Genomic DNA, 19,438 nt, shown 5'->3' on the forward strand with positions numbered 1-19,438 from the left:
GACGCCATTTTGTCGTTTTTTGGCGGGCTGGCTTCGCGGGCGGGACACAGAGACGACCAGAGACTCATGGCTGAGCTGAGAAGGCAGTTCAATCTTTATTCACGAGCGGGGATGCAGTCCAAAACACTAATCTAATCTAATCACAACCCAATTCTGTCCTCCATCTCTCTCCTCCAGCAGAAGAGTCAGGAACAAAGGAAGTATGTATGCTAGGGTGCGGGGAGAAGAAAAAAGCACTAATCAGCGATGACTAAACCAAATGTCCCAGAGGCAGGGGAGGGGGAAGACCAAACCAATATCCTGGAGGCAGGGGGGTGCCCAGCCAACAGTGGACATGCAAACAGAACACATAGCAAGCAACACAAGCGAACCCAATGTGATGATAAAATCAGAAGGCTTCACAAGCAGAATCCAGAAGCATACCAACACAGGACAAAATATGTAATAAATAAGAACCAGAAAGAAAGAATATAGCAGGTGAAAATAGGGATTTTTAGGGTGGTAAGAAGTTAGGAACTCTATTTTGGGTCCATGACTTTAGTTTTTTTTTTTTTTTTTTTTTTTGCCTGAGTTTGATAGTTGAGAATATGGCTAGAAAGCTTGATTGGGGCAGACAGTAGCTCCCAAACTTGAAGAGGAAATATAAATACAGTTAACTATTTGCCACATCAATCTGACTCAGGGCTCATGTATATTCATATTTTACATAGGAGTCTGAATAACCTCTCAGTTCCTGTCATTCTGAGCTCACAGTCCATGGTCACAGCTGAAAAGTTCTAGGCTGCATTTATTTCAAGACCAGTTTTCCTCGAGTGGCAGAATAGGATAACACAGCCTCCCTTGAAACGATTCCCCTGCAGGTGGGGAGCCAGGGCTGGAACCTGGATCCTTATGCTGGTCCTTGCGCTTCAAGTCACATGTGTTTAACCTGCTGCGCTACCGCCCAACTTCCAGGACCAGGGGTTTTTACCCTGGTGCTTGTGTATTGTAACATGTGCCTTCTCCTGAGTTTTTTACCACCTGACTCCTCAGAAGTTATGTTATAAAATAAATTTACTTCTTAACACTAGAGAAATGGAGAGAGAGAAAATCAAGTGTGGGGGTAGATAGCATAATGGTTATGCAAAGAGTCTCTCATGCCTGAGGCTCCAATCTCCTGCACCACCATAAGTCCAAGCTAAGCAGTGCTTTGGATAAAGAAAAGAAAGAGAGGGTGGGGCTGAAGTGCAGCGGGTTACCTGCACGTGGTGCGAAGCACAAGGATTGGCATAAGGATCCCTACCTGCAGGGAGTTCACTTCACAAGTGGTGAAGCAGGTCTGCAGGTGTCTTTCTCTCCCCCTCTGTTTTCCCTTCTTCTCTCCATTTTTCTTTGTCCTATCCAACAACGATGGCATCAATAACAACAACAACAACTACAACAACAATAAAAAACAACAAAGGCAACAAAAGGGAAAATAAATACTAAAAAAAAAAAAAAGAAGAAAATCAGAGCATTACTCTGGCACATGCCATACTGGGAAATTAAAGCTTCAACGACTCCTCACCAACCTATGCTCTTAAATTTGTAATCATCGGTTTATATTATTTTTTAAAAGATACTATTTTTAATTTTGTATTATCTTCTTAATTTATTGGATAGAGACAGCCAGAAATTGAGAGAGAAACAGAGAGATACCTGCAGCCTTGCTTCACCACTTGCAAAGCTTTCCCCCTGCAGGTGAGGACAGGGGGCTTGAACCCAGGTCCTTGTGCACTGTAACATGTGCACTCAACCAGGTGGGCCACCACCCTGCTCTTAAAGATATACTTATTTGTTAATGAAAGAGAGATGGTGATGGAGATGGAGAGAGCGCCAGAGCATCACTCTGGCACATGGGATTCTGGGGTTCAATGATTTATCCAATCACCTTCCCGGCCCCTTACATTATTGTTGTTAAGATCCCAGCATTTGTCTGCTTCATAACCCATAACACAGAGCTTAGACCCACAGAGATAATGAGCTTCATACTGGGCACATAGTAGGTTTTCAGTAATTATATTTCCATTCATAGATTTTGGGTTAGACCCTCTAATTGTACCTGGAAATTCTTCAGACCACTGCTTGCTTGCTCTCCATTTCATTCTTGGGTGAGTCATTGAAGGTTAGAGAAGTAGGGTTAGCTCCAGCTGGCAAGATAGTTCACAGGGTAGTGTGTTTGCTTTGACCAAGGCTTGAGTACAGACAGCCCCACCACACTCAAGTTAGCATCTGTGCTGTGGTGTCTTTTTCCCTGTCTCTTTCCATTTGAAAAGTCAGCTCAAAGCGGTGAACCCCCAGGTAGGAGCCCTTGGTGGTAGCAAAAGGAGTGGGAAGTGGCAAGAGAGCAGAGAGGAGGGCTAATTCTACAGAAGTGAACGTGGATGGCTGTGGAATTTAAAGATTTTGGATTAAGGGAACACAAGGGAAAAATCCAGTAGGAGTGTAAAGTGCAGCAAAATGAGTTTAGGCATAATGAGTACTGGTATCCATAAGGAACTGGCCTTTTCCTCTGTAAGGTTCTTTGGGTTCATACCTGCCCTATCTACACTGGATATTAATTAGCTCCAAGCCTTGTGTAGAAAAGATTCCCATTCTATCACCTGTATGGTGCGTTGCACTGAGAATCAGCGGGAAGAGTTTGGCAAGCCGGGGCTCAGTCATGGACCTCATTGGCTCTCAATCGCTAATCCGTGTTAGCGATTTCCCTCACATTCTGGGCGGCCCCCGGTGACGTGCGGAAAGGAGCCAAGAAGACAGTTTTCGGATTGTTCCAAGAGCGGTTTTATTTTTATTTTTTTAACGCTCCAGCCAAAGGGCGAACCCAATTATCCTTAAATCATGTTGTAGCTAGTGCCTACAAGATGCCCTAGAGCGAGACCTGACCGCGTGGCGAGGGCGTGTCCGGGGCGCCTGCCAGCGATCGTGGGGACGCGAGGGGGCCGGGGCTGGGGGCGATGCGGCGCCGGAGAAAGGGAGGAAGAGCCGCGGCGGGGCTAGGCCGGCGCGGACAGTAGGAGGCTCGGCTCGGAGGTGACCACGCGTCCCGAGGCCAGGCATAGCTTTTCGCCTTCTTGGGGGTGGCTGACCAAGAAGGGAAAGCATCGGCGACGCAGGGCCTAGTACCCTGCAGCCTCACCTCTATCAGGGGCTTCAGACCCCTTTGTGCTCCTGCCCCCGCCCCGGAGGCGCCCAGCCGGCGGCGCTGAGTTGTTTTATTGGCTCAGCTGTTGACTTCATCGGTTGGCTCTCGAGTTGTCCGGCGATGTGCTCATCTCTTCATTTTGATTGGGTCTCTGAGCTGTCGCTCAGGCCGCCGCGCGAGGTGATTGCCCGGCTGCGTGGAGTCCCTGGAAGCAGTTCCGGGAAACCCCGCGTGCTGCCGGGATTGCGGCTTGGTCCATGAGGGGGGAGGGGGTGGCGCGCGCGCCATTTCTAGTCGTTTTCAAAGCGCCTCGCGCTGATTCTCACGGGCCCGGCCGCCGGCCCCTGCTCTGCCCTGGTGAGTCTCGCGCCGGCCCGTGGGGGGAGGGGCCGGGAGCCCCGATCCGACCCGGCCCGGCCGGGGCTCGACGCCTGCTCCCCAATTTCCTTTTTTCTTTTTTCTTTTTTTTTTTTCCTCCGAGGCCCCGGGGTGGGGGCGGGGATGGGTCGGGGGCGGCTTCCCGCCTGGCCGTGTACCTGGAGGCCTAGCCCAGCCGCGGCGCCTCCTCACCGCCCTCGCTCATCCTCCCGCCCCGCCAATCCCGGGCCGGCGGCGCGGACCTCCGGGCGCTCCCCGCCGGGCCTACCGGCCCGGCCGTGCCTTTCCCGCCTCCGCCCGCCGCTCCACGCGGCCGCGCCAGCCTGGCGGCCCGAGGGGCCCGCCGCCCCAGAGCCTCACCTCCGCCCGGGCTGCCTCGCTCCGGCCTCAGCCGGCCTGGTTCCAAGTGGGACGTGTGGACGGCGCCGGCTGGGGGGCGGAGGGCGGGATGCAAACCCCATCCTTGGTTACCGGAGCCGGGAGAAACTTTTGTGTGAGCAGAAGCCGGGAGGCCGGTTCGTGTAGGGAGCCTCCCTCCCTTCCCCCCATCTGCATGCTGCGAGCCGAGATTTGAAGGAAAAAATGACTCCTAGAGGCCAGGAAACTTGGAGATATCACCCAGTCTGAGGATGTCATTGGCGCACCGAGTCGGAAAGGCGATTCTTTTTCTTTCACGCTTGTAACCGTACTGCCACAAATTAAAACTTAAAAAGCCAAGGGTTTCTTGAAAGGTTCAGTCCTCCCGCATTTTTTGCTGCCCTCAAGAATCTGGATGTATGTCTCATGAGTCGGAGGGTAAGGGCTTGGCACTCCTAAGCCGCTAACTAAACCGTTAGTTTTCGTCTTGTTGATTCTTTTAAAGTTGGTCTCTTCGAATGCAAAATTTGCCCGGTGGTATTCAGAAAAATGCAGGGGTGAACCAGTGTTGATTTCCCAAATCTCCTAGCAGCCCTGACAAGTCTTGTTTAGATTTCTTTCTTTATCCATTTCTTCCTTTTCCCCTTCCTTTTATTATTATTATTATTTTATTTATTTATTGAGAAAGTATTTAGGTCAGAAGGCTCCAATTCTGTTAGGTTTTGCTGCATCCAGAAATATGGTTTGGCTGTGTGACATTGTGTTGAATTGACACAAGAGTTTTGAACGGGTCTCATGTGACATGAAAACCACGTAAAGGTCATTGTATTTGGCTGGAAGAGAAGTTTTTCCTTGATCTGAAAGGTTTTGTTTTTTGCAGTCCGGTATTTTAATTTTGTTGTTAAAAGTTCACAGACTTTTTTTTTTACAAACTTAACATCTCGGAATCAACATGTAGCACACCTTTGCAATGAAATTTTAGTCACAAATACTTGTTTTCAATATACTACTTGTCGTTATGCTTTATGAATATTAAAAGGCAAAAACCCTTAACAGGCGTTCATTGAACTAAATTTACTTCCTTTCCGTGACTAGTATTTCCAAGAGCAGTGCTGTAATTATCTTGTGATGACAGAACTTTGGAGTTTCTGATGACCTTGGGGGTAGGGGGAAACAACTCTCATGTTCACAGTAATTTTGGACGTTAGGATAATTCTAAGTAGAAATAAGTATTAATCTGTGAATGTTGTCAACTGACACGACCCGGAGTATGATCCAGCGTATGCCAGTTGAGCATGTTACCGCTATTTTGCCAGTACATCCTAATGAGCTGGCCCTGAGGAACATTTATACAGAGTTTAACTGGAGTCTGCGTCTGTGTAGACGTTAGTGGGCTATCCGCCTTGGTAATATTTTGTAATTATAAAAATTATATGTATATCATTTTCAGAGTAACCCTTTCTGTATTTTCCTTGTTGTACTCTGTTACTTCCTTCCCATGGGTCTTATTTCCTTTTTCATTAACGTCAACTAATATCAGTGGACTTTGAAAAGAAAAGAAGTGGTTTCAAGTAAGAAAACTACACATAGTGCGTTTATTTGCACAGTGTCTGATAAGCAATCTGGAAGTCTGGTTATCTTAGGGGTTATAAGTGTCTCATAGGAAACTTGGATTTCCTTTATAGACGGTTAGGTGTCATTAAAAATTGTATAGCTTTTTTTTTTTTTTCCTTTTCCTTGAGAGCCATCTTCATGTCCTTTATTTCAGTATGTGTTGTAATGTCTTTATTCTGCTGCCTCTTATCCTCATCTGATTTTTGCCATAGACAGATTCACTTTAATTCCCCACCCATTGAGACAGTGGCCTAGTAGAATTTTATGAATCTTCAGGGGAGTTGGGCCTCTTCAGCATTATATGCAGGTTGAACATACAGAGTAATTTTGGTAGGTTAATCTGAGAAATAGGACTTCAGTTAACTCCAATTAGGTAATGTTTGTTAAAACTACTTGAAAGAAGTTAGCTGTCTATTATGTTTTTGCAGCTTATTTTATATGAAAAATTCACTATGTATACCCCCCCTTTTTAAGGAAGCAATTTCAACTATAGCTTACTTTTAACTTTATGTGGACTTTTAAAGTGATTGTTAGCTTTTAAACATTTTGATTATTTTTTATTTATAAATTTGTGAATGGGATAAGCACATATTTTAGAACAAAAACTAAATGTCAAGTTGTGTTTTTTAAATGAGGTCCAGAAAACCCAAACCCCCAGCATGTTGATCTAGACTAGATAACAGGGCATTGACTTCATATCTATATTGGACTTAAAGCAGAGCTAGGAGATTTTGAAAGTTTTAAAACCTCGATAAAGTGGTCTGTGGGTGTTCTTTTTATTTGCAAATCAAACTAAAAAAAAAAAGCCAAAATTGAATTGTCAGCTGAAGGGCTTTTTAGGATTTTGTGGTGATTTGATACACTTGCAGGACACAACAGCTGCTTTTGTTATCAGTGATTCTACCTTCAATAAATTCAAGACTTTATTTAACCTAATGTACATGAAGCCTCTTAAAGATCTAATGCTTCGATGTACATTTTCTATGATTTTCACAGACTTACTACAATTTTAGGTCAGATACATACAAAAGGCATAAAATAATATATTGATAGAGGTTATTAGCAGCATGTATACAAATTAGTTTAGATAAATCATGCATTGTCCTACAAACTAGTTATTTCTGGCTTAATGTAATGTAGCTCCTGAATTTTTTCCAGCAGCATAATAAAATGGCTAATCAGGTGAATGGTAATGCGGTACAGTTAAAAGAAGAGGAAGAACCAATGGATACTTCCAGTGTAACTCACACAGAACACTACAAGACACTGATAGAGGCAGGCCTCCCACAGAAGGTGGCAGAAAGACTTGATGAAATATTTCAGACAGGTATAATATGCATTTCTTGTTTCTGACTGGTTATGAAAGTGAGGGCAAACCACTTTGATTTTATAGATTTTTAAGGTTAAATAATACTTACTGTTTCTGACCTATCTAGAGCGAATGTTACTTTCCTTTCATTGATAGCATATGGGTTTGACTTTGATATTATTTCATTATTTTGATGCCTTCTTAGTGTTGAATATGCAGTCATAGTTGTTTCAGAACAGTAATTTGACTTTGATTTATCACCAATCAAAATGTATGTTTCAGCATACCGAGAGTTTTACATTTTTTGTTAATCTAAATCATCGTTTTGCTTTTGTTTTTCTGCTTTTAGTCTCAGAATTGATTGTTCAATAAGTTTGGGTTTGATTAGGTGGCATAAGAAGACTAGCTAGTTAGACTGTATTGTCAGAAACAAAAATAAATGTCAAGACTACTTGAGAGCTTGTGGCCTGCTAGTTTCGATTGAAATCCACATCTCTCAGTATTTGGAATCGTTTGGTGTGTAAGTTGGTTATTTATTTATTTATTTATTTATAATCTAGAAGTCCCATGGCTAGGTGCTTAAGCAAATTTGAATCCTTAAAATGGTTGGTTATAAGTGGTTGGAAGCTTTAAAGAGGGAGAGAACTATTTACCCTTAGTGAGTATTGTCATAAATAAACCTGCCCTCCCTTTGGGGCCATAGATGGAAACTTTCTTCCTCTGTGTTTTGTGTGTCTATCTAGATACTGGGAGGGAGAATTGAATTGTCTCACAAATATATCATTAGTAGTGACAAATACCTGGTTTTCTTGTCTGTCTTTTTTTTTTTTTTTAACTTAAAAAGCTTAAGTTAACTTTAGACATTAAAAAGACTTCTTAAAAATGACTCCTGGGTGATGGTTCCACTTGAAAATCAGTCCTTAGGAACTTTGTGACAGTCTGCCATAGGGAATTAGCAGTGATCTGCTTAGAGATGCTCTCTTATAGAGTGTTTTGTTATTGATTAGAGGCTGATGGTTTTTGTGTTGGCTTGTATTGACAGAATGAATTGATGGGTGTCCTGAGTTGTGCCTTTGGGTGGTGGTATGGAATATTCAAGTAAGGAAATTCCAATTATTTAGGGATGCTCATTTTGAGCTTTTAAAACAAGCATGGTAACATTAAAAAGAAAGAAACTTTGCAAGTGGCATTACATTTATTTAAATTTAATTACTGTGTGGAACAAAGTTTGGTCTTAACAAAATTAAGTCACTTTTGATGTTCATATGGACTTGGGGTTTTAATCTGTCAAGTATTTCCACTTGATGTGAATCAATTCTGAAGTATATTCCTTATATTTAGACAAATACAGTGCAATTTAGCAGACTGATAGACTTAAATTAATAGGTGTTTGTGTGCAGTTACATGTACTATGTATATAGAATGCAGTGCATATATTTTCTATATATAGCTTTCTTGTAAGTTACAAAGTTCTTAATACTATTTGATAATTGTCATTGTAAACAAAGTTTTAAATGCCATAGCATCATTTAATTTTCAACTTTAGCCCTCAGAAGAATAAAAATCTTGAAGTAAGACTTTCAGAATTAATTAATCGAGCTGCACTTGAATTTAGAAGAGTTTTTAATTAAGGTTTATGCCTTTCCACATTCTGACTGCAGCAAAGTATATGCTCACATGCATTTCAATTTATCTTTGGTGCTAAGGAGGTAAAGCTTTTGACACTTTGAAGAGTGTAAAGAATTACTTATTTAGTAAAAGTGACTCTCTTTTATCCTTCTCCTCACCTTGTTTGGGTATAGTTCATATAATTTGAAGGTTGATCCTTGGGAAATAGAGACTTCACTATATCAGTGCTTACTCCATAGCACTATGCATCAGGTTTAATTTCTAAGACTTAAAGCTTTTGGGGAGTGGGAAATGGGGTTAGGATTTTTTTTTCTTATTGAGTGTGGGTGGGGATTCATGTTTATAGGTGTTGACACTTTATTCTTTTTTTATACTCCTTAGCTTTCTGGATAGTATTTGAATAGTAGTCTCTGTGTATAATTAAATAAAAATATAGTTAGTGATAGTATTGCACATGACGATTCCTGCTTAAACATTTAGTTCAGAGTATCCCTTTTATTTCAGTAATGTTACCCCTTTTTAATTTAATTTTTAGGATTGGTAGCTTATGTCGATCTTGATGAAAGAGCAATTGATGCTCTCAGGGAATTTAATGAAGAGGGAGCTCTCTCTGTACTCCAGCAGTTCAAGGAAAGTGACTTATCACATGTTCAGGTAAGACCCCTACTCAAATGTTTAACTCATGAACTGAAACAAATTTACTATCATTTTTTTTTTCTTCAGAGAGGTGCTGTTTATGATTATTTCTGCTTTTAAAAATGATATTTAAAGAAAAAATAAAGTATGGCACAGAGCTTTCAGAAATGTACATGCAAAAGTCTTCCCCCTACTCATTTATGTTGCTGTGAGTTATTAAAAAAACTTTAAAACCAGTATTTGCTGCTTGCTGTTTAGTTTTATGTGTTTCAATGACTCAAATTCTAGACTTTTGGGCGGCCTGTCTGATTTTGTTTTATGTTAGAGGGAAAAAGTGTATGTGGCAGGAGTAGTTTCAGATCTGGCAAAGATAGTTCAGATGTGTTTAAAAATCAAAAGATGGAACACTATTATGCCACTGCAAAACAAGGTAAACTTCTGGAGGCTTTGACTGTCTTGTATGGTCGAGACTCTGGCACATAGTAAACACTCAGCAAATATTTGTTGAGTGAATAAATGAACAAATATTTTCTTAAGGTTCTTAATTAAATTTAACTATGTATGTAACCTTTGAATGAAAATTTTTTTATTGGATTACTTGTTATAGAACAAAAGTGCATTTTTATGTGGAGTTATGAAGACCTATAGGCAAAGGGAGAAACAGGGGAGCAAGGTGCAAGAGTCTACAAAGGGACCTGATGAAGCAAAGATCAAGGTAAAAAGTGACTTGGATATTTGTAATACAATTAAATGATGAGGGCTATGCAGTGTCTTTGTGGTATAGCACATGCCTTGCACTCATGAGACTCTGGGTTTGATCCCTGGCACCACATTAAAATGATCTGACTGATCTTGAATACTTTTTTCTTTGTTTCATAGAAATAGTTTTTTTTTTTTTTTTTTTTTTTTTTTTTTTTTTTTAACAGCACTGCTCAGCTCTGGCTTATGATGGTGTGGGGGGATTGAATCTGGGACTTTGGTGCCTCAGGCATGAGAGTCTCTGCATAACCATTATGTTATCTATCAAGTTTCTTGCCCTTTTTTTTTTTTGCCTCTAGGGTTATTGCTGGGGCTTGGTGCCTGCACTACAATTCCACTGCTTCTGGAGGCCATTTTTCCCTTTTTTGCTGCTCTTGTTTTATCGTTGTTGTAGTTATTATTGCTGTTGTTATTGCTGTCATTGTTGGATAGTACAGGGAGAAATTGAGAGAAGAGGGAAAGACAGAGGGGGAAAGAAAGATAGGTACCTGCAGACCTGCTTCACTGCCCGTGAGGTGACACCACCACCACCACCCCCTGCAGTTGGGAGCTGGGGGCTCAAACCAAGAACCAAGATCCTTATACTAGTGGGTCCTTGTGTTTGGTGCCATGTGCGCTTAACCCACTGCACTACCACTCGGCCACCTGTTTCTTGTCTTTTGGCCAAGAGGTATTGCTATAATTACTTTCCTTCTTTTTAAAAAAATTTATTTTCCCCTTTGTTGCCCTTGTTGTTTTGTTGTTGTAGTTATTATTATTGTTGTTGACAATGTCATCGTTGTTGGATAGGACAGAGAGAAATGGAGCAAGAAGGGGAAGACGGGGAGAGAAAGATAAGACACCTGCAGACTTCGCTTCACCGTCTGTGAAGCAGGCCCTGCAGGTGGGGGGCCGGGGGCTCCAACCAGGATCCTTACGCTTTACACCACATGCACTTAACCTGCTGCGCTACTGCCCTGCCCCCACTGTCCTACTTTTGAATTGTGTTAATCTGAGGGATTTTTGTTGTTACTGTTTTTTTATTTTATTATTTTTCTTTATTTATTAGATAAAGACAGAAATGGAGAGCAGAGGGGAGCCAGAAGGAAAGAGAGGAACTTGCAGCCCTGTTTCACCACTTGTGAAGCTTTCCCTATAGGTGGGGACCGGGGGCTTGAACCTAAATCCTTGCACACTATATATATTGTGTGCACTCAACCAGGTGCGCCATCACCCAGGCCCTGTTTTATTTATTTATTTTTATTATTTTTTATTTATTGGGTAGAGACAGCCATAAATTGAGAGGGAAGAAGGTGATGAAAAGGGAGAGAGACAGAAAGATACCTGCAACATTGCTTTACCACTCACAAAGCTTTTCCCCCGCAGGTGGAGACCAAGGGCTTGAACCCAGGTCCTTGCGCACAGTAATGTGCACTCAGCCAGGTGCACTACCACTTGGCCCATTGTTTTTTTTTTTTTTTTTTTTAATATAGCAATAGTAATAGTGCCTACCATTTCAAGTTCTGATTAAATGAAGATATGTGAAGTACTTAAAATGAAGCCTCAAATGCAACAAGAAATGTATGAGCTATTACTAGTGTTATTGTTATTTAGATAAATTAAGAGGTAAATACAGAACTTTATTCCCCCCCGTGTGTGTGTGTGTGTGTGTGTGTGTGTGTGTGTATGTGTGTGTGTGTGTGTGTGTGTTTGTGTATCTGTCTTGTCTGTCTCTGTCCATGTCCTCAGGAATAAACTCGGGTTTGATTGTATATGCGTGATACTACTGAGTAGGCTCTGGGTATTTTTTTTTTTTTTCACTCTTTGTTTTAGAGGGAGTGAGACAGCAGCACCTTTCCACCATCTATAGACACCCCCACCACCACTTACACACATTCCCGGCTGTTGTCCGTGGTGCTCCTATGTGTTGGGCTTAAACCCAAGTACACTTTCTACTAGTTGAACTATCTCTCAGTGGATAGCAGAAAGCTGAAGTGAATGAATATTATTTTACTATAGGGATAGGCTTTTTTTTTTTTTTAACGTGGTGCCTTGATTGAACCTAGAACGTTTATATGCTCTACCATTAAACAGCCTCCCCAGGCCAAATTTGATTTTATGGGAGAGACAAGAGTACTGCTCTACCCTTCATGGAATGTAAACTGTGTCTTACCCTCAGCACTCCATGTGCTGCCAGGAACTGAATACATGGCTCTGTGCATGCAAGGCACATGTCTACATACTTAGCTGCTTCACAGGCCCTAACAACGATGAACTTTTCAATTTCGTATATTGATAGTTATTTTAGGTAGGTGCTATAGCTTGTAGTTTGTCACATAGAGCTCCTTTGTACCTTTTTTCTCATTTGTAAGATGACATAGCCCTATTATATTTAAAAAATAAATGTGCCAAAATTCAGTTTGTCTTTTTTAAAACTTTTCTTTTTTATTATTATTTATTGGATAGTGACAGTGAGAAATCAAGAGGGAAGGGGAGATAGGGAGAGAGACAGAGAGACACCTGCAGCCCTACTTCACCACTCACAAAACTTTGTCCCTGCAGGTGGGGACCAGGGGCTTGAACCCAGGTCTTTGCACATTGTAATATGACTTTAAAGAAATTTACTACTGGGGCCAGGTGGTGGCATAGCTCGTTGAACACACATATTACAGTGTGCAAGGACCTGGGTTTGAGCCCCCAGTCCCCCCCTGCAGGGGGAAAGCTTTTCGAGTGGTGAAGCAAGTGTTGCAGGTGTCTCTCTGTCTCTCTCCTTCTGTCACCCCTTTCCTCTCAATTTCTGGCTATCTCTACCCAATAAATAAAGATAATACAAAAATTAAAAAAAGAAATTAATAATTAAAATAATAACTTTTATTTAAAAGTTGACTATTATGCTAATCTAGGAGGCAGCACAGTTTACTAAGTGTTGAAAGTCTTAAGTCCAGTCCCCAGTATCAGTTGTAGCAGAGTGATGCCGTGTTGTTCTCTCTCTCTCTCTCATATTAATATATAAACACAAAAAAACTTACTTCTGTGTCTAGGGTAGTCACCTCATCAGGTAGAGTGCAGTACTTGCACATGCAGTTCCTTTAGCATACTCCTTGGCACTGCATATATTGCCACAGTACTCTCATTCTCCTTTTTATAAATACAAAAACATTTTTTTTAATATAGAAACTACTGTTTAAGGGCCAACATGGTAGTGCACTGGGTTGAGTGAACATGTTGCAATGTTCAGGGATCCAGGTTCAAGTCTTGGGTCCCCACCTGCTGGGGGAAAGCTTCATGAGTGATAAAACAGGGCTGCAGGTGTCCCTTTCCCTCTCTATCTCCCCTTTCCCTCTTGATTTCTTGCTGTCTGTATCCAATAAATAAAGATAATTGAAAAAATATTCTAAAGAAAAGAAACTACTGTTTATTGATTAGATTGATTAGGCTTATATACACTCAGCCATGTGTGCTATCCATCTTTCTGGCCCCTGTTAAGGTATATAGTAGTATGTAAGAAATTCGTCATAGTCAGAAACAGGCTGGGAGTATGGATCAACCTGCTAACACCCATGTCCAGTGGAGAAGCAATTACAGAAGCCAGACCTTCCATCTTTTGTACCCCATAGTGGTCCTGGGTCCATACTCCCAGAGGGATAAAGAATAAGAAAGCAGGGAGTTGGGCTGTAGCACAGCAGGTTAAGCACATGTGGTGCAAAGTGTAAGGACCAGCATAAGGATCCCAGTTTGAGCCCCGGCTCCCCACCTGCAGGGGAGTCACCTTAACAGGCAGCGAAGCAGGTCTGCAGGTGTCCTTTCTCTCCCCCCTCTGTCTTCCCTTCCTCTCTCCATTTCTCTTTGTCCTATCCAACAACAACGACATCAGTAACAACAACATCTACAACAGTAAACAACAAGGGCAACAAAAGGGAATAAATAAATAAATATAAAAAATAAAATTATAAGAAAATAAAAGAATAAGAAAGCTTCCAGTGGAGGGGGTGGGATGGTGAACTCTGGTGTGGTGAGAATTGTTTCATTGTACTCCTGATCCAACGGACATTAAATAAAATTTTTTTTTAAATGTGTCATAGTATAACATATATATTTCAATATTTATTTATTCCCCCTACTGTCACTGTTTTATTGTTGTAGTTATTATTTTTTTTTAGAATTTATTTATGAGAAAGATAGGAGGAGAGAGAGAAAGAACCAAGACATCACTCTGGTACATGTGCTGCTGGGGATTGAACTCGGGACCTCATGCCTGAGAGTCCAATGCTTTATTCACTGCACCACCTCCTGGACCACATATTGTTGTAGTTATTGTTGTTGTTATTGATGTCATTGTTGTTGGATAGGACAGAGAGAACTGGAGAGAGGAGGGGAAGACAGAGATCGGGAGAGAAAGACAGACACCTGCAGACCTGCTTCACCGCCTGTGAAGGTAACTTCCCTGCAGGTGGGGAGCCGGGGGCTCAAACTGGGATCCTTACGCAGGTCCTTGCACTTTGCGTCACGTGCACTTAACCTGTTGTTGCACTACCACCTGACTCCCATAGTATAACATATATTGTGTGTGTTTTACATTACATATATTTTCTTTTAAATTTTTTTTTATATGATAGAGAAATTGAGAGGGCGGGGTGATAGTGAGAGAGACAGAGAGACACTTTCAGCCTTGCTTCACCACTTTCAAAGCTTTCTCCTTCAGGTGGGATCCAGGGGCTTGAACCTAGGTCTTTGTGCACTGAAATGTGAGCACTTAACCAGGTTGTGCCACCTCCCATTACATTTATTTTCTGTGATTAAAAGTAGTATAGCTCTTTGCATCAGAGGTAGAATAGAATCCCCCTCAGGTAACTTGAATCCTTGGGTTTTCCTAAAACTTTGAAAACCTCTGAATTTTAAATCTTTTGTTGCTTTGATAGTGTAATTATTTAGAAAAATATTTATTACTTTTTTAAATTGATAGGACAGAGAAATTGAGAGGAAAGAGGAATTAAAGAGGGAGAGAAAAGTAAGAGAGATACCTGCTGCATTGCTTCATCACTTGTGAAGCTTCACCTCCAACAGTCGGGGACTAGGGACTTGAACTTCAATCCGCATAGTAATGTATGTGCTCAACCAGGCGCCTCATCACCTGGCTCTGGTCTTGTAAAATTCTAAAAGCTTGAGGTGTAAAATTCTCCCCTACACAGTTACATTGCATTCCTTCACCACCCCCACCCCCACCCCCACCATTGTGTCTTTGTTCTGTAGACCACTCATATAAAGTCTTGAGGGCAACGGTATTATCTTCTTATCTGTGACTTTTTTTTTCTTTTTTGTAAATAGGGTTGTTATTGGCTCAGGGCCTGCACAGTGGCTTTGCCACTCCTGGTGACGTTTTCTTTTTCTTTCTTTTTTATGGGGGTGGGCTGAGTGGGGTGGGGGAAAAAGTGGGGAGAGAGAGAGAGAGAGACATCTACAGCACACTGCTGGTGAAGAGTCTCCTTCCCCTTCGTTGGGCAGGTGGACACTAGAGACTTGAACCTGGGTCCCTGTACATTATGATGTGTGTGTTCTTCCAGCTGTGTCAACACCCACCCCCTATGACTCCTTTTAATACAGTGCTATGAGAAAAATTGGCTTTTAAGGGGGATAAAGTTTTTTTTTTTAAACTTGAATATGCACATTTGGTAATTTCTAAATATTTTTAGTCTTTGCTGTGGTATGGGACTACAAAGCAAGAGGTTATAAGAAAGTAAAGGTCAAATTATTTGAGTATAATCAAAAGTTAAGAGCAGGAATATGTGAGAAATAACAAATGAGAAACTACATGAAGTAGAACTTTTACCGATTAGTTTAAGGATAGTAAATAATTTGAAAATAATGGATATAAGCATATTGTGTAAAGGAAACAAGTTCTGGCTGCGGTAGAAGGGTACATAATAAGGAAGACTCCAATATCTATCTAGATAGCCTGAGTTTAGCATATGCTGAGTTTTTAATCTTTTCCTTTTTTCTGTTACAATTCATAACAAATAAGTGGTATGTACTTACTTAATTTACCTACACCTCTTTCTGTTGTAGAAAAAGAACAGTAAAATAAAATGAGAGCAGTGCGTGTAAAAGGAATCAGCGTGAACTTTTAACACTTTTCTTAACTATAAAATTGACACCCTAAGGATTGAAGGTGCCTTTTGGAAAAGATTAATGCATGAATTTTTGTATATGCTTTACTATTCAAAAGTAACAAGATGTCTAATTATTTTTAGGCCTTGCTTGAGAGAACTGGGTATACTCTGGATGTAACCACAGGACAGAGGAAATATGGTGGTCCTCCACCAGACAGTGTGTACTCTGGTGCGCAGCCTGGAATTGGAACAGAAGTAAGTGCTCTTTGGCTACTTATTTGCCAGACGTTTTTTTCCAACTTGACAGGGAAAAATTCTAGATTCTCTTCAGTGTATTCTATCTGTTTTCTTGATAATGTTCTGTGTTTTGCTGCCACTGGTAAATAGCCATACACTTAGTAAAAGGATGTAGAATTCTTGCAAACTGGTAGCTGAAACCATGCAACTAGTTGGGGCCAGGAAATAGCTCACCCAGTAGAGTGCACATTTTATCATGCGTAAGAACCTTGATTCAAGCCCCCAGCCACCAAGAGGGGATTCCACTTGGAGCAGTGCAATTGTGAAGTTGCAGAGCTTCACTGTTAACTCTGGCAGCAAAAAGCAAACAGACAAAACCAAAATAAAAAACAAACATGCAACTTGAAGCAATTTTTAGGCATTTGGAATGAAGATATTAAGATAAGAGGGCTGGGCTGCTCCTTTGCCTTGTGTGTGACCCAGATTCAAGCTTAGGCCCCTACTGCATAGAAGGAAGTTTCAGTGCTGTGGCCTCCTTCACACACACACACACACACACACACACACACACACACACACACACACACACTCTTTCTCTTTGCCTCTATCTTTTTTAAAAAAGTGCAATTGCTATATTCTATTTTGCTTTTGTTAGTAATTTTGAGCTGTACTTGTTTACCTCATCCTGTCAAAATGAAAGTGATCAATATTTAAAAGATTATTGATGGGAGTGCCCCCCCCCCCCCCCGAAAGGGCATAAAATCAGATAAAAGGTTAGCAGATTAGTCTGTTGTGAGACCACTCACATGTATATTATTAAATTCGATTTATTTTATTTTATTTTTTAGCTAGAGACAGAAAGGTAGAGGGAAAGTGACCACAGCACTGAAGGTTCCTCCAGTACAGTGGGGTCTGGGTTTGAACCTGGGTCATGCATATGGCAAAGCAGTACACTATCCCAGTGAGTTATTTCACTGGCCTTTGTTTGTGAGTTTTTTCACTGGCTTTGTTTGTTTTTTACTACTTTACTAGTGAGAAGGGTAGGAGGAAAGAGCCAGACATCACTCTGGTACATGTGCTGCTAGGGATTGAATTCAGGACCTCAAACTTGAAAGTCCAATGTTTTATCCATGGCACCATCTCCCGGACCACTCCAGTTAGCTTTTTAAGCAGTGTAGAAATACAGTCCAACTTTTTTACTTGAATTCCTACAGCCACTTTTTTTGTGTCTGTGCCTGTGATGCCTTGCACCCAAACTCAGGGCATTATATAAGAAGCAAAAATAATTTATCCTACTATACTGCTGAGAGGCTCTTTAAGATTTTATTGGAAGCATCTCAATAGTATAGTAGGATAATTATTTTGACTATCTAAAATAAATGGTAGGGTAATTGTAAAATATGTGTATTTCTTTTACATTACACTGCCTCTTTAGGAGAAAGATGCACCTTTCTACTTACTCACTATTATTATTAATAGCAGAAAGTGTATTAAAATATCTGTATGAGATTACTAGCACATACTACTCCTGTCAAACATTTTTTTTTTTTACAACAAAATACCTGTGTTGAGTTTTGGATTCTTCTCATAAACATAGGTTTCATGAGATTTTGTTGAAAATTAAAAGTTTTGAAAAATGGGAGATTTTAGTTTATTGAGTCACCGGTAGCTTTAATAAACAAAATTATTTTGATGGTATTACTTTTGATGTCATGAAGTTTGAGTTTCTGTTCTTTTGTTTTATTTACTTTATTATTATTATTATTTTGCCTCCAGGGTTATTGCTTGGACTCAATGCCTGCACCATGAATCCACTGCTCCTGGAGGCCATTTTATTTCCCCTTTTGTTCCTCTTGTTGTTATGGCCTTGTTGTGGTTAATATTTTTGTTGTTGATGTCGTTTGTTGTTGGCTAGAACAGAAAGAAATGGAGAGAGATGGGGAAGACAGAGATGGGGAGAGAAAGATAGACACCTGCAGACCTGCTTCACCGCCTGTGAAGCGACTCCCCTGCAGGTGGGGAGCCGGGGGCTTGAACCGGGATCCTTACTCCGGTCCTTGTGCTTTGTGCCACGTGCGCTTACCCTGCTGCGCCACCGCCCAACCCCCGAGTTTCTGTTCTTTTATGTTCAGTCAATAGTAAAAAAAAAAAAAAAAAAGCTCTTGGTTGAAATTAAAATTAGGGTCTGGGCCTGAGACTGACAGTATTATGTGGAAAGATTTAAGAGACATTGTTGATAAACGTTCTGAGGTCAGAAATGCACAAGAAAAGTACTAATTTTGAAATGTGTTTCTAATAGTGTGTCTTAACTCTTAGACCTAGTCTGGTTATAATATATTTGTGATTTTTTTTTTTTTTTTTAATGTTTTTACTTACTTTGGATGGAGACAGAAATTGAGAGGGGAGTGGAAGACAGGAGAGAGAGGAAGATACCTGTAGCACTGCTTCACTGCTTGAGAAGCTCCCCCCATACCCCACAAGTGGGAGACTGGGGACTTGCCCCAGTCCTTGGGCAATGTGAGTGCTCAACCAGGTGTACTTCCTCTTTGTGATCTACTAGTATTATATTGGGCAAGCAGATTCTCTCTCTCTCTCTCTCTCTCTCTCTCTCTCTGACATAAATGTAATAACCATTGGTGATCATAGCTACATATTAAGTTCTTGTTTAAAGAACATGGCACTGAGCTTCTATGGATACAGGATATGATAGATTGACATCTAGTATTTGGTTTATTTATTTGTAAAGGCTTGATTTTTTTAAAAAAGATTTTATTTACTTATTAATGAGAAAGATAGGAGAGAGAGAAAGAACGAGACATCAGTATGGTACATGTGCTGCCGGGGGAACTCAGGACCTCATGCTTGAGAGTCTAGTGCTTTAGCCATTGTGCCACTTCCCAGACCACAAGGCTTGATTCTTTATGGGGGAGGTGGCAGGAGGAAAACCAGAGCATTACTCCTAGCATATGCTATGCAGGGAATTGAATTGGGGTGCTTATTCCTAAGAATCCAACGCTTTATAGCCATTAGGCCACCTCCAAGGTATTTGTTTTACTCTCTTATATAGAACCACTATAGTTAACAAATATAAAAAAATAATACTTTATAGCAGTCAAAATGAAATATGTATAAGGAAAAGCTGCTGTGTTGCAAAAAGTGAATGAGTTGCATGATGGAGGAACCCTAGTAGATACTCAAGACTGTTAAGCCATCTGCTTGCTTCTGTTGTAGATTTTCATCTTAGAGGGTCCCTATGCCAGTTTTTTGTTT

General features: G+C 41.0%; 1 protein-coding gene across 6 annotated transcripts in view; it reads left to right on the plus strand.

Annotated features, from left to right (window-relative positions):
* Positions 1-3,366: 3,366 nt before the first annotated feature.
* Positions 3,367-19,438, plus strand: part of HNRNPR (heterogeneous nuclear ribonucleoprotein R) — a 43,575-nt gene continuing 27,503 nt past the window's right edge. Inside the window, exons 1-5 of one of the 6 annotated variants that reach the window (XM_060205513.1) lie at positions 3,377-3,520; positions 6,671-6,839; positions 8,986-9,104; positions 9,694-9,801; positions 16,073-16,186. In XM_060205513.1, coding sequence (XP_060061496.1) covers positions 6,683-6,839; positions 8,986-9,104; positions 9,694-9,801; positions 16,073-16,186 — 498 coding nt within the window. In that variant the 5' untranslated portion in view covers positions 3,377-3,520; positions 6,671-6,682. Of the gene's footprint in view, positions 3,521-4,302; positions 4,337-6,670; positions 6,840-8,985; positions 9,105-9,693; positions 9,802-16,072; positions 16,187-19,438 lie in introns of those variants that run through there. The other 5 variants (XM_007528723.3, XM_060205511.1, XM_060205512.1 and 2 more) reach the window with 5 other exon arrangements.

The sequence above is a fragment of the Erinaceus europaeus genome, chromosome 13 (genome assembly GCF_950295315.1).
Source record: "Erinaceus europaeus chromosome 13, mEriEur2.1, whole genome shotgun sequence".
Lineage (NCBI taxonomy): Eukaryota > Metazoa > Chordata > Mammalia > Eulipotyphla > Erinaceidae > Erinaceus > Erinaceus europaeus.